The sequence below is a fragment of the Chenopodium quinoa genome, unplaced genomic scaffold (genome assembly GCF_001683475.1).
Source record: "Chenopodium quinoa cultivar QQ74 unplaced genomic scaffold, ASM168347v1, whole genome shotgun sequence".
In the NCBI taxonomy this organism is placed as follows: Eukaryota; Viridiplantae; Streptophyta; class Magnoliopsida; order Caryophyllales; family Amaranthaceae; genus Chenopodium; species Chenopodium quinoa.
In genome coordinates this window covers 24,975-38,964 of record NW_018745335.1, presented here as the reverse complement: position 1 = coordinate 38,964, position 13,990 = coordinate 24,975, and the positions used below count along the sequence as shown (strand labels likewise).

General features: G+C 36.1%; 2 protein-coding genes across 2 annotated transcripts; one reads left to right on the top strand and one right to left on the bottom strand.

Annotated features, from left to right (window-relative positions):
* Positions 1–700: 700 nt before the first annotated feature.
* On the bottom strand, positions 701–11,486 carry LOC110712776. Its single transcript, XM_021891234.1, has 13 exons — positions 11,382–11,486; positions 10,587–11,138; positions 10,408–10,464; positions 9,088–10,230; positions 8,657–8,984; positions 7,754–8,015; positions 7,446–7,662; positions 6,980–7,332; positions 6,331–6,849; positions 4,605–5,766; positions 4,046–4,393; positions 3,475–3,709; positions 701–3,129 (listed from the first exon to the last, which is right to left on the bottom strand). The coding sequence occupies exons 1-13, from the start codon at positions 11,484–11,486 to the stop codon at positions 1,706–1,708; spliced, it is 6,705 nt and encodes a 2,234-aa protein (XP_021746926.1). The 3' UTR covers positions 701–1,705.
* LOC110712781 (putative ripening-related protein 1) lies at positions 11,256–13,987 on the top strand. Its single transcript, XM_021891240.1, has one exon. It carries the CDS (start codon positions 13,203–13,205, stop codon positions 13,746–13,748), a length of 546 nt encoding a protein of 181 aa, XP_021746932.1. The 5' UTR covers positions 11,256–13,202; the 3' UTR covers positions 13,749–13,987.
* The last annotated feature ends 3 nt before the right edge of the window (positions 13,988–13,990 follow it).

The following is a 13,990-nucleotide window of genomic DNA, read 5'->3' as shown; positions in this document are numbered from 1 at the left end:
TAGTGGGTTAAAGGGGTGATTGTGAGAGTAAAAGTGTAATCCTATATGTTCAAAAAATAAAATGGGTCGAAATTAAAATGACGGCCTAAAAAGAAAATTGAGGCAAAACAAATAAGAGACCAAGAGAGTAATTATTGAGCGATTTTTTCTTTTTTTTTTTGTTTATGCAGTTATGAGTAATTGTTGTTTTACATTGTGTAATATGCTAGTACCTCCATATTTTTTTTGTTAATCTCAATTATTGTATAAAATTGCCAAAAAAAAAAAGAAGATAAGAGTGGGTGCAACAAAATATTTAGACGATGCAAGTGAATTCCGTAAATAGATAGGTGGAAATAAGAGGGAGCCCCAGTTAATCATCGTGATGAACAAAAATTGTTTATTTGGTGACATTTCTGTAAATAGAAACATATCAGTCAATATGACATTTTCGTAAGTAAATCAACATTTTCTTTTATATTACAGGAACACGTCAAGGGTGTGGATTGTGATACACGCTAACTTAAACACACAAATAATTAGGTGTGTAAGAAGTAATTCTTCATAAAATTTAAAAGTTATGAAATACTTCGTATAAGAAATTAATGTAATAAAAAATCAAAAAGCTAAATCAATCTTACCGGAAAGGGTGTAAAATAATTTTCTTAACACTTTTTTTTTTTTTTTTTTTTTTTTGCACTTAAGTTTAATTTTTCACATTGATTTTTTGTAATGGATTTGAGAATGAGGTTGGCAACATAGAGCAAAACTAAGGAAACTAGAGCTTCTCTTCCTATTGTAAAAAAGAGGTATTTGACAAAGTTGGGCACGGCAGTCGGCAGGGTAGCACAAAGAGTATAGGACTCATGCAGTAAAGGGTATTATATATTAACATAAGATGGAAGTTAATGGTGTAAGGATTAAAGTGTTCAACTAACTTGCAATCAACCCACAATAGCAATGAACAAACAAGCATAACAATCAAGAACAACTTTGAAGGAATTAAAGCAAGTAAAAGGAAGACAATGTTACTGTGGGAAAACCCGAGAACCGGGAGAAAAAACCCACCCTTGCACTATGGAGTAATATTGATGATGAATGAACTCAAGAATTACAAGCATGAATTGTATAGAATTCAAATGCTCCTCACAAACCCTCTCAAAACCTCTCTATGTGTTTAAATGTTTGTGAATAATCAACAAAGAGGCTTAGAAAAGGTATATATAGTCTAGGTAGAAAATACAATCCAACGGCTAAGATTAAAGCAAATCGCACAAGCCGAAAACGAAGCGACGAAATAGGGAGCAGGGAGGTTCGGCCGAACCTACCCAGAGTTCGGTCGAACCTGGGGTGGTTCGGTCGAACCTCCTTGGGTTTGGTCACTCCTCCTCTAGAAATGAAAACTGGTGCACCTACTGACTTAAAACCGGGTTCGACCGAACTTTTCACAAGTTTGGTCGAACCTTAACAATAAGGCAGCTTCTATGCAATCTCCTTATGTCTCCATGTATTTATCTATCTCCACACTAATCCTAACAAATGGTAATCCACTTCCCTGAGTTAAAAGATATAAGACAAGATGAAAGTGTTATCAATAACTTCAGCTAGATTAATGTCTGCTATTTCAGATATTTACTTGACACCAGGCTAGCAAACATAATTTAGCAACTCAAGCAAACAATGCAATTAGCTGACATTACTCAACAAAGATTGGAATTCAAATCTTTCACATATTAGGCAAATAATGATCTAGTTTTGCCCTCAGTTTTCGTGTGATGATGGAGCTTCGGTTCTTTACTTGATCATGTAGGATAAGGTTGTACCATTCAGTGGTAAACACAGCAGCAGCATACCATTTTGTCGCATAATACATTCGAGCAGTTGACACTTGACCCCATTGCCTTAAATAATCCGACTCCATCAAAAAAAGGGTACATTCAAAAATATGATCAACAATCCTACTTTTGCAAATCATAGGCATCGAATCAGCAGAAAACTTCTGAAAGATATTCAGATACTCCAGCATATTACAGCCAACTGAGAGTAACTCTGAACACCAGTAATGTCGAATAGAAGTCACCAAATGTTCTGTGCCAATTCTTTGATTATTCTTTTTCGGATATTTCGACACCCATTCAGCATCAGGATAGAGCATAAAGTAACCAGTGTTTGGATGCTTTCGCACGCCAAAATAATGTAGACAGAAGTCCCAGTGATTATCATGTGCTGGTAAACTCTTTAGGTGTTCCAAGGTTGTCAAAATCTTCTCTTTCCAGGATGACCAAAAGTATATCAGTTTTTCAACTGAGACCTGGCCACCTGAGATCATTTCTCGCGAGTCAGATTCCCATTTAAATGGTGAAGTCTGAGTCTGAAGAAGGATTTCAAGAATTTTTCTAGTACATATGACCTCCCATTTCAAATTCCCGCTTTTTTGGGAGACTTCTAACTGCTTCTCCAGTTCAGACAACCCAGTACTTTGAGTTGACAAAAGCAGAACTTCTGTATGAATTTGTTTGTGAAAATCAGCTGAAGCATTGAGAGCAGAAGCTTCAGCTCTGGACAACAATTCCTCTTTCAACAAAAGATCTCTTTCGAGCCAATTTTTTCCACCAGATGCCCAACAACATTTACCAAACACGTACCAAATATAGAGCCTAGAAGCATCCTCATAATTCTGAGCCTTTTCTAATAAATCTGCCTCACGTAAAAATAATCCTACTTTTCTTGCGATTCTTAGACCCTCTTGAATATCGCCCATTTCTATCTCTATGTCAATTCCCTCCTCATAACACCCTTGATTCCATAAGAAGGTCCTCATTGAATCAAGAGAGCTAAATTTCTTAACATACTTCATCATTTTTTTCTTGTCTTTTTTCTTATAGGAAGCATGAGCACAACTCTTCAGGAATTCTTGCTCAAATGTTATCAAGTCTATGCTTCCCTCCTCAAGAGCCAGCTGTTTCCAGCTTTGTACGTACTGCAATCCTAAGTTAAACAATTTTCCTGTATTACATGCATGCAAACATTCTCTGTAGAGGTAATTTTCAGCATAGATCTCCGCAGCACGTGCATGAAAACCGGCCAAGGTATAGCAATGACAAGCCTTTTCAAGCTCAGAACTTTGAAAGTGCTGCAGATATATATCACCTGTAAAAAAAAAAAGTTCAATAGCGTCATTTCTGGAAATAATCAGTTCATCTGGGTCAGAATTCAAGGAAGTAAACTTAAATGTGAACTCCATTGGGTTTTAGGCTACAATTTCAATCATATAGTAAAAGTTCATTTTCAGGCTTAGGACAAGGTTCACTAACTAGGATTCATACTGCCCATTATACTTTTGTTTCTATTTTTTCAATGTTCATTTGCAAAGGACTGTGTCAAAAGTCTGCTATGTTCTAGCGAAAGAATTCAAGGTATATCAGTAATAGTTCCAAATAATGGTTTCTAAAAATAGCAGAATACATTGAAATTAGTAACTGTTTTCACTACTACCTGCTCTTTCATAATTGCCTGCATCATAGAAGCACTTAGCGGCCTCTTTGTTGTTATCTAGGCTTTGAAAGATTTCAGCAGCTTCTGTAAGCATTTTGACTGCTTCAGAACTCAAGCCACGCATATGAGCAGCGGTTGTTTTAAGGCCAGTAGCACGGGCGTATTTTTCCCAGTAAGTATCTCCAGCTCGCCCAAAGCAGACTGCCGCTGTCTCATAGTTACTTACTTCGAGAAACTGCATATAAAGGTGAATCAGGATGCAAGGAATATTGAAGACAAAATAAAATAGTTACAATAGTTCAAGTATGAAATCCTGAGTTCCTGACTCAGATAACACCACACACTGATGGTGACACCTAGCATGATGCCAGCAATTATAGGTACATCTGATAAATGATTGAGCTATGATCCCAAAATCCTCAATGCTGATGCATTAGACTTACAAACTTACTAAATTTTAATATGAGCATCACATGGGTTCTCTAAAATCTATTAAACTAAGATGGTTAACATGAAATTGGAGGAGAAAACTAATAATGAATGTCTTCCAAATAAAGCCAAAAAAACAAACCTTGAAACCTTGCGATTTCCATTCCTCCTTAGAGCTGGGAAATATTATTTCCTGAGCTAATGAATTGTCAAACTGTCTAATTCGGACCAGATTCAATTTTTTCCAGTAATTAGCCATAGGTTCTGCATGACTACCATGGCTCTCACAGATCCATAATCTTTCCTTTGCTCGGGTGACGGCCACATATAGTTGCTTCAATTCATGGCACAAACCACTATGTTTTGCATGATTGAACTTTGGAAAATGTGGAAATGATGAGCCAAGGTTCTTCTCTTGCATATATTTATATATTACACTCCAATGTTCTCTAATAGGTGATGATGAAAAGAAGTTGTACAAGAGAACGTCCTGTGATGATAAACATGTCACAGGGATAAGCTATTTCAGGATCACAGAATATCAAAGTGCATAGCTGGTATATTAAGCAACTTTTGCAACATAAAAATAAAAATAAGGCATCAAACAAAAACAATATAGAGTTAGAAATGTCAAGCGAGAACCTTATAACAATAATGAAGAAGTCAATGTCAAGAAATAGAAAAGCCAAACAGTTATTTACCTTAAACTCCAAGCCTTTGCACTCAAATACCGTGAGCACAAGTGCATGTCCTTTTACATGGCTTGGCATTTCATTTCTCACACTTTCATCTCGTACAATAATAACTTGTTCAGCTCCAAAAATGACAGTATTCCTGCCATCATTTTTATTGTCCTGAAAGATTTTCATGACAACATCTTCATCACCAGATGCAGACTCCAGCAGTATGGGAGCATCTCCATCAATAAGACTGAACTCTGGATTAACCTTATCAATTGAGTATGGAAAGAAATGGTAGATAAGTTTGATGACACTGTGAGCTAACTTTAAAATCCCAGCATGGGATCGAAAGTTTTGATTCAGCACAAAAATTGGGCAGATGTTTCCTTGATCCTGTTTACTAGTTTTCACACACGGGCCTTGGAGAAAATTGACATAGAAAAAGCTTCTGATCTCATCAAAACTAAAATCTACACCTTGGGCAATTGTTTGAGCTGTATCACCAGCAAACACATAACCTTCTTTGACATTCTTGCAAACATATTTTAAAAGAGAAAGTTGCCGCACAGTCCAATCTTGAACTTCATCTATATACACAAAATCCAAGGCATCACCTTCATACCTTTGATGGCTGAACCGATGATGAAGATCATTCACTACATCAGACAAATCATACTCACCTCTTGTAAGCTTCATCTTCTCATAGCACAAGAATATACCATATATGGCCTCCCTCTCGTTCCTACTTAAGCTTGACTTTTTGCAGTCAGACAATTGAATATAACTGTCTAAAGTGAGTCTACCCTGTTCAACTTTTATTCCACCTTTTATACAAGAGAGTATTTCAGTGAAAACTCTTGAAGGATCAAGATCCTTTGTAAGAGTCGAATTGAAGTGAGGCCAGTATGAGACACTAAACTTATCAAAGCTTACTTCTTTCCTTTCCATCATTTGCAGCTCAACTGATTTTAAGCTACAAGTTTGTCTAGTTTTCACAAATCTATGGAAATATGAGGTACCTATTGTACCATCCAGCATGAGCAGGAACTTCTTGAGAGATATCACAAGAGGATATGACTCAGCAGGGATCTCCCAGAAAGAGTGAGGAATATCTTCAAATAGTTGCGTCTCATCATAAACTTGGATGCAGGTTTCCTTATTCAAGATTTCTCCACGAACAGTGCTGAAGCATCAGTGAGGCCAAATTCAGTACGACAACAGATATGAGATTATCAATATAACAAAATAGCTTAGCATATAATCAAACATGCTCCAAGAGCATGCTCCTCAACATTATCACTAAAATTCCATTTGGTTGGACAGAAAACACTGCCAACTAGATATTGTTTTCCATGGACAAATTTGAAAGGGAAAATGCTACAAAAGATTAAGTATCCTTCTTTAGTACCTTAATAAAATTTAGAGAGAAGGAAAAGAATGGGATGGTGGGAAGGGGATGAAAGGGAGGAGAGAAAGTAATCGGCAAGAAAAATAAGGATAATGCGGGAAGAAGAAAATGTCTTTGCACCCTTATACAAACCAAACGAATTCCTCCTAACAGAAAACACCCTAAGAGGTGAAACAATTACACATATGAGATTGACAATTGACCCGAGAACACAAATCTATTGAATACTGAATACACTCTTCTTCCCTAATATATACGACATTTTTCTGTTTAAATTCCCAGAGACAATGTGGAGTTGACAATGTCACAATTGAGAAATGTAAAGTATCTCACAGTTACCTTTGAAGATTGGAGATGTGTTGTTTTACTGTATGGCACAAGTTCGGATTAACTGTTACAAACAGTTGTCGCAGAATAGCGCTTCTACCCTCAAGCTTAATTGATGGGTCATCACACAAGGAAGCATCGCCATGTACCTCATCAGAACCACCCAAAGCCATGTGATATAGTTGTTCTTTCTGAAATAGTTTCGTGACTAACACCAAGGTCTTTCCAGTGCCAGACCTTCCTAACACAAAAGAGCTTCTTGGGTAATGAATTATTTCCCACTCGTTGTCTGTCACTTCCATGGGAAGCTCTAATGCCCTACCATCAGAAACAGAAATCAAGTGTTTCACTACACCGACAGATAAAGAGTAAAATTTTACTAGCAACAAGCTCTCCTCGACTTCTGCCTTGTCAATACATCTTGGTGCTACATCATCGTCATCTGATATACTTGTTCTCTCAGCATCACTGCAACTCTTGTACCGAACAATATTAGAGTTGCTGCTCCAGCATACGGGAACTTCCAGCGTACTGAGCATAACAAATCAATTAGATAAATGAGATATTGCCAAAAAGGATTAATCATTTCAACAAGATAGTTTTCCTAATTTCGCAATCTTATAGATGCATGTTGATGAAAATGTAACAAAAGAAAGCATACCCTTCAATACATTTTTTCTTGCAGCATCTGACAAACTCTTCAGTGAATAAACCATAGTGTTTGTCAATTCTCTTAACCAATTCGGCCACTGCTTCCAATGGCAAAATATCCCAAACCCTCATAACTTGGAAATATTCTGATTCTTTAACAATGTCATTTGAGCATATGACATAGAGGCCTTGAACTTTGAATTGCTTGACAATTCGAACAGAGCTCTCACAAGGAGGATCGACTTTGATTTTCCTTGGTCGCCATCCATTTGAAAGTTTGCCTATAAGATTAAACACATGCATCTTTGTTTGGCTTGATTGCAGCTTTGAAAATGATTTGATGAAATTACTAGCAAAGAGAACCTAGGAAAAATAACATGAGCAATGTTCAGCAACAAGAATAGGTAAGCCCAAACTGAAGTGTTTAAGGTTCAACTAAATTGAACATCATTAATTTGATAAGAGGAGTTACCCACCTTCCACCTTGCATTACGAAAAAGCACACTATTTCCGCTGAGCAAATCATCCAGCTGATCTAGTTCCTTCTTAACATAAATGATTGTTTCTGATATTTTTTCATCTTCATTAGCATTGAAAAAACATTTCCGCTCTTTAGCATCGGTGATAAAATCCCTCCAAATAAGGTTGGCTTTGGCTAAAGTCTTCCCATTTCCAAGCACCCATAGGCAATGTCTGGAATCAAGAATGTAAATTGGAAAATAACTAGTGTAGGAAAAACAGCAGTGAAGCCTAAAAATTATTTGGAAGTACTTCCAAGACATACCTTGCCCTTGTTAATGCAACATTAAGTCGTTGAGGATTAGATAAGAAACCAATTTCGCCAAAGTTGTTAGATCTGACCAAAGATAGCAGTATTATGTCTTCCTCTGCACCTTGGAACGCATCAATTGATTTGATGTTCACTGTAAAATTTTCCAGATTCGAAAATCTCTGACCAATCATTCTTTCAATTGCCTTAACCTGTGCAGAATAAGGCGATATTACACCAATGCTAACTTTTTTATTGCAGGGTGATTTGCACCATCCTGCAAACAAGAAAATGAACCAAGACTAAGAATGCAGCAATAAAGAATTTTGTAAAGGCCAATTAGTGTATTAGATAAATAGAGGCCCTAAAACACAGATTTTTGTATAGAATGCAAGTGTACAATGCATCCCAAAAGTAAAAATACCAATTCAAACAATGCAGCTCTCGATAAAGAATGTTGAACCTAGTGAAAAAATGTCCAAAGCTAAAATATAGATCCATTTTCCAGGTCACTAAAGCCTGGGGTAGCACACATTCCATCAAGGAGAAATGGTGCGCCAAAATAATAAATTAGTTACTTGCTGAACATCAATACTACACCGTAACCAAAAAAAAAAAAAAAAAAAATACTCGCACTACTAAAACAAGCATTATTTTTCATGAAGAAAACGGCAATATTTCACAGTTCGTTCCTGCTCCGATGCTGGAACTGGAAGGTATTTTTCCAATTGATAAGGAATATAAAGACAATTACAACAGAATTTAAAAAATTCTAGTCACGGATCAAATCTGCATTTTGCAGCACATCCAGAAGCTAATTTTTGTAATGTGTTACGAAACTGAGAAAATAAGTAGGTTGATCTTTCAAGATAAAAATTCTGTAAGCAACCTGAAAAGGGAACTATCCGCGTGGCATACCTTTGTAAAGACGAAGTACTATAGCCCGGACAACTGCTGCCTCAACCATATTTTTTCTGCTTTGTCCATTATCATCAAATTCTTCTTTTCCCTCTGTAATATTTATAAATGAATAAGGACCAAAGAATAATCCTTCAAGGTAACGTTTCTCATAGCCGTCACTCTTCACACTAGGTGCATCAGTAATTTTGTTGCTGTAAAACATCCTCCTTGGAAATGCACTTATTGAAGGGTGCATTCTGTACTGCATGTTTAGTAGGTGTTTTGACCAGCCTAACAAACCTAATCTCTGAAATAAACTTCGGCCAAAATCAACACTCGCTGAAATCTGCATCAAAAAAAGGAAAGGTTTCTGGATCATATAAACAATCATAAGATTAAGTAAAATTTTAAGAGTAAAATAGAAATCAATTTTAGACCGATATTCTTACATGACTTTTCACCATGGCCTGTAGCTGGTACTCATCTCCTGCAAGAATAGCATGCCTTAGATCGGGAAGTTGGAGTGGTATAATGGACTCACACTCCTTCAACTGCGCAGCTTCATCAATAACCACAACATCGAGTGATTTTATAGGCGCATAATACAATTTATAGGAACTTGAAGCCGTACAGAATAACAAGGATGACATTTGGAAACAGAAATCCGAGATGAAATCATAATTTGTCACTTGGGGAAACTTAAGTTTGCCCAAAGAAACAATTAGATTTTGTAAAAGATCAAAGCATTCATCTCCCTTCTTTTCGAGAAGACCTAGTATATACACAATAGACTTCTGAAAGACTCCACTACAAGGAGCCAACCCACTGAGTTGACCAATATATTGCAACAGCAAACTTTCAAAAGAATCAAGCAAATCATAAAGCTTAGTCAAGTTCTCAATATTGTGTTCCTGAATGAAACTTTTTGCCATATGGGTACAAAAGATTGAGATGCATCTCTTGACAGGACCAATTAGTTCATTGAACTGATCTCTAATAGAATTAAGAAAGGATAGAAGTTGCTCTGAATTGCCAAGGCACCTATTCTGACCATGTTGTCCAGTGAGAAAATGATCCTGTGAAGAAAAATCCTGGAATTCATTCAACAACAACGAGAAAGAACAGCGCCAGCCACTAATGGGGCTAAAAACCTCTGCTAGCTTCTTAACACGGTAGTCCAAATAAATATCTTCAATATCTGAACCTACATCTACCTGCTTCTTGCTCCCAAACAAAAGTAAGCTGCCCAATGAGCAAAACCTATTGTCTGAATTCCTTGCAGAACACGCTCTCAACAGCTCTACAACCTGACTAGCTAATGCAGTAATTGCCACATTTGTTGTGGCACAAGCCAGGCCTCTACAGTTAAGCCTTAGCAGAATGCATAGCAATGTGCTGATCATCTTAGATTTACCAGTCCCAGGAGGACCCCATACAAGTTCAACAGAAAACTTGTCCTTACACTGTATATTTTTCAAAGAAGCCGAAATTGCATCCTTCTGAGATGGGTTTAGACGTGGTAAACCCGAACCAAGTTTGTTGAGCCAGAAATGATCAGTTTCTGAACAGCCATTGCCATCAGTTCCTTTGTCCTGCAAAATTGAATAATATATTATAACTAAGCCTTAAATGGGTTGTTGCTATCAATTATTTATGCATTATAAAATGAAAATAGTCATATATAAGCATCCTAGTCCTAAATCAGCAACATAGATTTGTTCTAGTTGCCTCTCAGCTTCAAAATGTTATGATCATCATAGAATAATTACAGTCCAATCATTCTCCAAGTCGACTAATGTGCATAAACCTTTCTTTCTAGGATGATCCTAGTGATACAAATGACAAATAATATAACTATCATGAACATGTTGGCAAATGCGGAATAGAAGTTCATCAGCATTACAAGAACGAAAATACGAAAACTTCAACAATAAGACTGGAAGCATACCAAGGAATCACAGTGCAAGACCTTCTCGAGTAACTTCAAGTTCTCCTTCATGTGCAAAGCATTCCATATGCGTTCAAATGGAATCACATTAGTCAAAAATACAATAAGTAAATATTTATTTACAAAATCATTCATGTCAATCTCTTTAGACACAATCACTCTGATACAAGTAGCAGAAGTGTCCTCATCTGCATCATCCTGAGACATATTAACTACAGATGCTAGAACACATTTTCGCCCCGACTGTAGAACAGGTTCCTCAGCATCAAATTCAGAATCCATCAATACAAACACATCTCCTGGCAAAACATTATAAGTTTTGCTATCTCCACCAGCAGAATTAACCCTCCAATGATGAACCTTAACATTGTACAAAAAGTGTAATTTAGTATCTTTGGTAGCTTTACAACACGAAACTACTCTACCAAAAGGCGCTCTAGATAACATAGACAAATTTGAGCACAATTCGGCTCGTGCCTCCTCTAACAAAGGATACACAAATGCATCGAAATACTCGGTTGTCGATCGAAACAGACAAGGGATCTTCCTGACCTGTAGTTCACAAAATGCAGAGTCAACAACAGCAATAAAATCTTCTTACAGTATTTACTTGTTGGAATTAACTACAAATTAGTGAATCAACAACAAAATCAAATCTTTTGCCCTATCTATAATCTATCTAGGACTACAACTAAAGCATGCATGCAATTCATCATACAATTCAATTACACAATTTACAAACATAAAGTACCAACCATATAATATATTTTAAATAAGAGGAAATGAGGAACTAACCTTGTCATTGAAAAAGTTATCATCAAGTATATCATTAACTGACCATGAGATTAGATGATCAATAAAGGTAAAACCAGCATCATCTACATATTTTATCTTCTTCATTTTCTTTTCAAACTCTATATAATCAAAGAAAACATGCATGCAAAAATTTAAAAATTTAAAATAAAATAAAAAGACTAGATATTAAGAATGGATTGAACAAAGAAACACAAATAAACCCAGTTGTAACATTTCAATGTTTATAAGATTCTGGGTATTTTTTTTTTTTATTTATTGTGTTTTGAGTGGGATTTTTCTGGAAATTTGTGGGAATTTTGAGTGTAGAGTCGGGCAATTGAGATGAGACGATACAGATTACGAGTAGGAGTAATAACTAGTGCAGCTACAGTAGCTGTACAGTCGCAGAACAAGGTAGTGTAATCGTTTCCCGCCATTTTGTTCTACGTCACTACACTAAAGAGTAAAGACCATTAATTTTGTTGTTGTAACTTGTAATTGATCGATATAGAATGTGAAGAGTTGCTAAATGTAGAGCGCTTCTGAGTTCTAGGACCTAGAGTTGGGCACAAGCAAATATATAATAATGACAATTTTATAAATAATGACTTTTTAAGAGTACTAATGAGAGGCAATATTATACTACTGAACATTCTCAGTTGTCCTATATATGATTTCAGTAGTACAAAAGACACACTCTAAGTAGTACTGAAAAAAACATCTCAGTAGTACTAATAGGACTTTCAGTAGTACAAAAGACTGTTATGCAATTTTGTTTGTGTCTAACGATGATATATTAGGACTTTCTCCTAAATGTATGACATAAATTTCTTTTGAATAATGTTGTGTTTTTCCCGTTTATACTTTACTTTATAAGGTAGGAGACACACGTACATCGCGTGTATAGTACTTGTATAAGAAATCTATATGGCTCATTTTATTTTTTCCTGAAATATTATCTATCTTACTCTAATAAAAATATTAATCGGTTTAAAAATTATGAAGTCGTGAAGACTGAGACTCCCTTCCAAAAAAAATGGTAATTTTTTTTTTTTTAATGAATTGGTAGCTTTTAATTTTTTTGATAAAGGATTTTTTTTTAAAAAAAAGGATGGTAATTTATGTTTGGACAATGTTGGGCTAGACTGCTAGAGTGTGTTTTTAAGTGGCTTGATGGGTTGCAAAGTAATAGCCTAGATTTGTATTTGGGTGAATACTTAGCCTAGAAAGGCTTCATGTGGACATGATAGGGCGTCCAAGTCCAACCTTAAATCCAATGGCCTACTCCGTATTAATGAAGAACCTACAAGCTACCATAATTAATTAATCCATCAAACATGGGAAAAGCTTTCATAGATAGAGCCATACAGGAATGAACTCACAAAGTCAAACATGTAGCTCAGCCTAGGAAGATCGATTCATTTCTACCAAATTTATGTTCGAATTGAGTCAGTTTTATCAATTTTAAACCAAGCTAAACTCAAATAGATAACATTCGTTGAAAGGCTAACCACGCGTTTAACTCTTAATTCTCTTGCTAATAATTTTTTCTCAATCCAACCCCCATTTTTATCCATTAACTACTACTTCATGGTCAACCGACAAACTTTATCAAGAAATGTCATGTTGAATAATGAATGATATGACCAGCTCTCCAAAGTTGACTAAACTTTGCACTAAAATAGTAACAAGATAAACACAAAGATTAATATATTATTATGTCAACAAAACCACCCCTTAAATTATATATATATATCCCTCTAATATCATTCTTCAAAGCATCAAAAACACAAACTCTACACACAAAAAAATAAAATAAAAATGACAACAATGTTAAATAACAATATTAGCATATGGTTTTCATTTGTTGTGTTACTGATTATATATAGTGTACAAGTTGAAGGTCAAAACTGCCGAACAACGGGCTATTTTAGAGCCACAAGCCCTCCACCAGGAAAATGCAGCACCAACTGTTGTATCCAAAACACAGTTTACTTCACCTTTCAATGCTCCCCTTCAGTAACCTCCCAAACACCGGGAATGCTCACACTTAGAGCCTTTCAGAACAGCCAGTCCAAGTGTGACAACGCCTACCATACCGACAACTCACTGGTGGTTGCACTCTCGACAGGGTGGTATAATAGTGGGGCACGGTGTGGGAAGATGATCGCAATAAGTGGGAATGGGAAGACTGTGAAGGCTAAGGTGGTTGATGAGTGTGATTCTACAAAGGGGTGTGATGCAGGGGAGGGTTATCACCCACCTTGTGGGTATAACATTGTTGCTGCTTCTAAGGCTGTTTGGAAGGCTCTGGGGGTCCCACAGAGTCAGTGGGGCCAACTCAATATTACTTGGGCTGATGCTTAAGATGAAGAATATGTTATAAGATCTTTTATAATAGCAAGTATTATGAGCTAATGTAGTAAAATCTTGGTAAAATAAAGCTCAATTTCATCACAGCAAACAAATTATCATGTACTCAGTTCCACAAGAATAAAATCTCCCTGGAGATGCAAATGATGTCACGTCCAGATTAAGTTGATACACTACGTATGCATCTAGTTCAAATTACACTATCAAAATGACAACTAACTTCGTACCTTTAGGGC

Excerpts from the sequence above, each read along its gene's own strand:
- LOC110712776 (XM_021891234.1), bottom strand. The coding sequence starts at position 11,486 with ATGAAGAAGATAAAATATGTAGATGATGCTGGTTTTACCTTTATTGAT. Across the intron at positions 11,139-11,381 it reads ATAACTTTTTCAATGACAAG|GTCAGGAAGATCCCTTGTCT; the intron begins GTTAGTTCCTCA and ends TGTGAACTACAG. Across the intron at positions 4,394-4,604 it reads GCAAAGGCTTGGAGTTTAAG|GACGTTCTCTTGTACAACTT; the intron begins GTAAATAACTGT and ends TTATCATCACAG.
- LOC110712781 (XM_021891240.1), top strand. The coding sequence starts at position 13,203 with ATGACAACAATGTTAAATAACAATATTAGCATATGGTTTTCATTTGTT.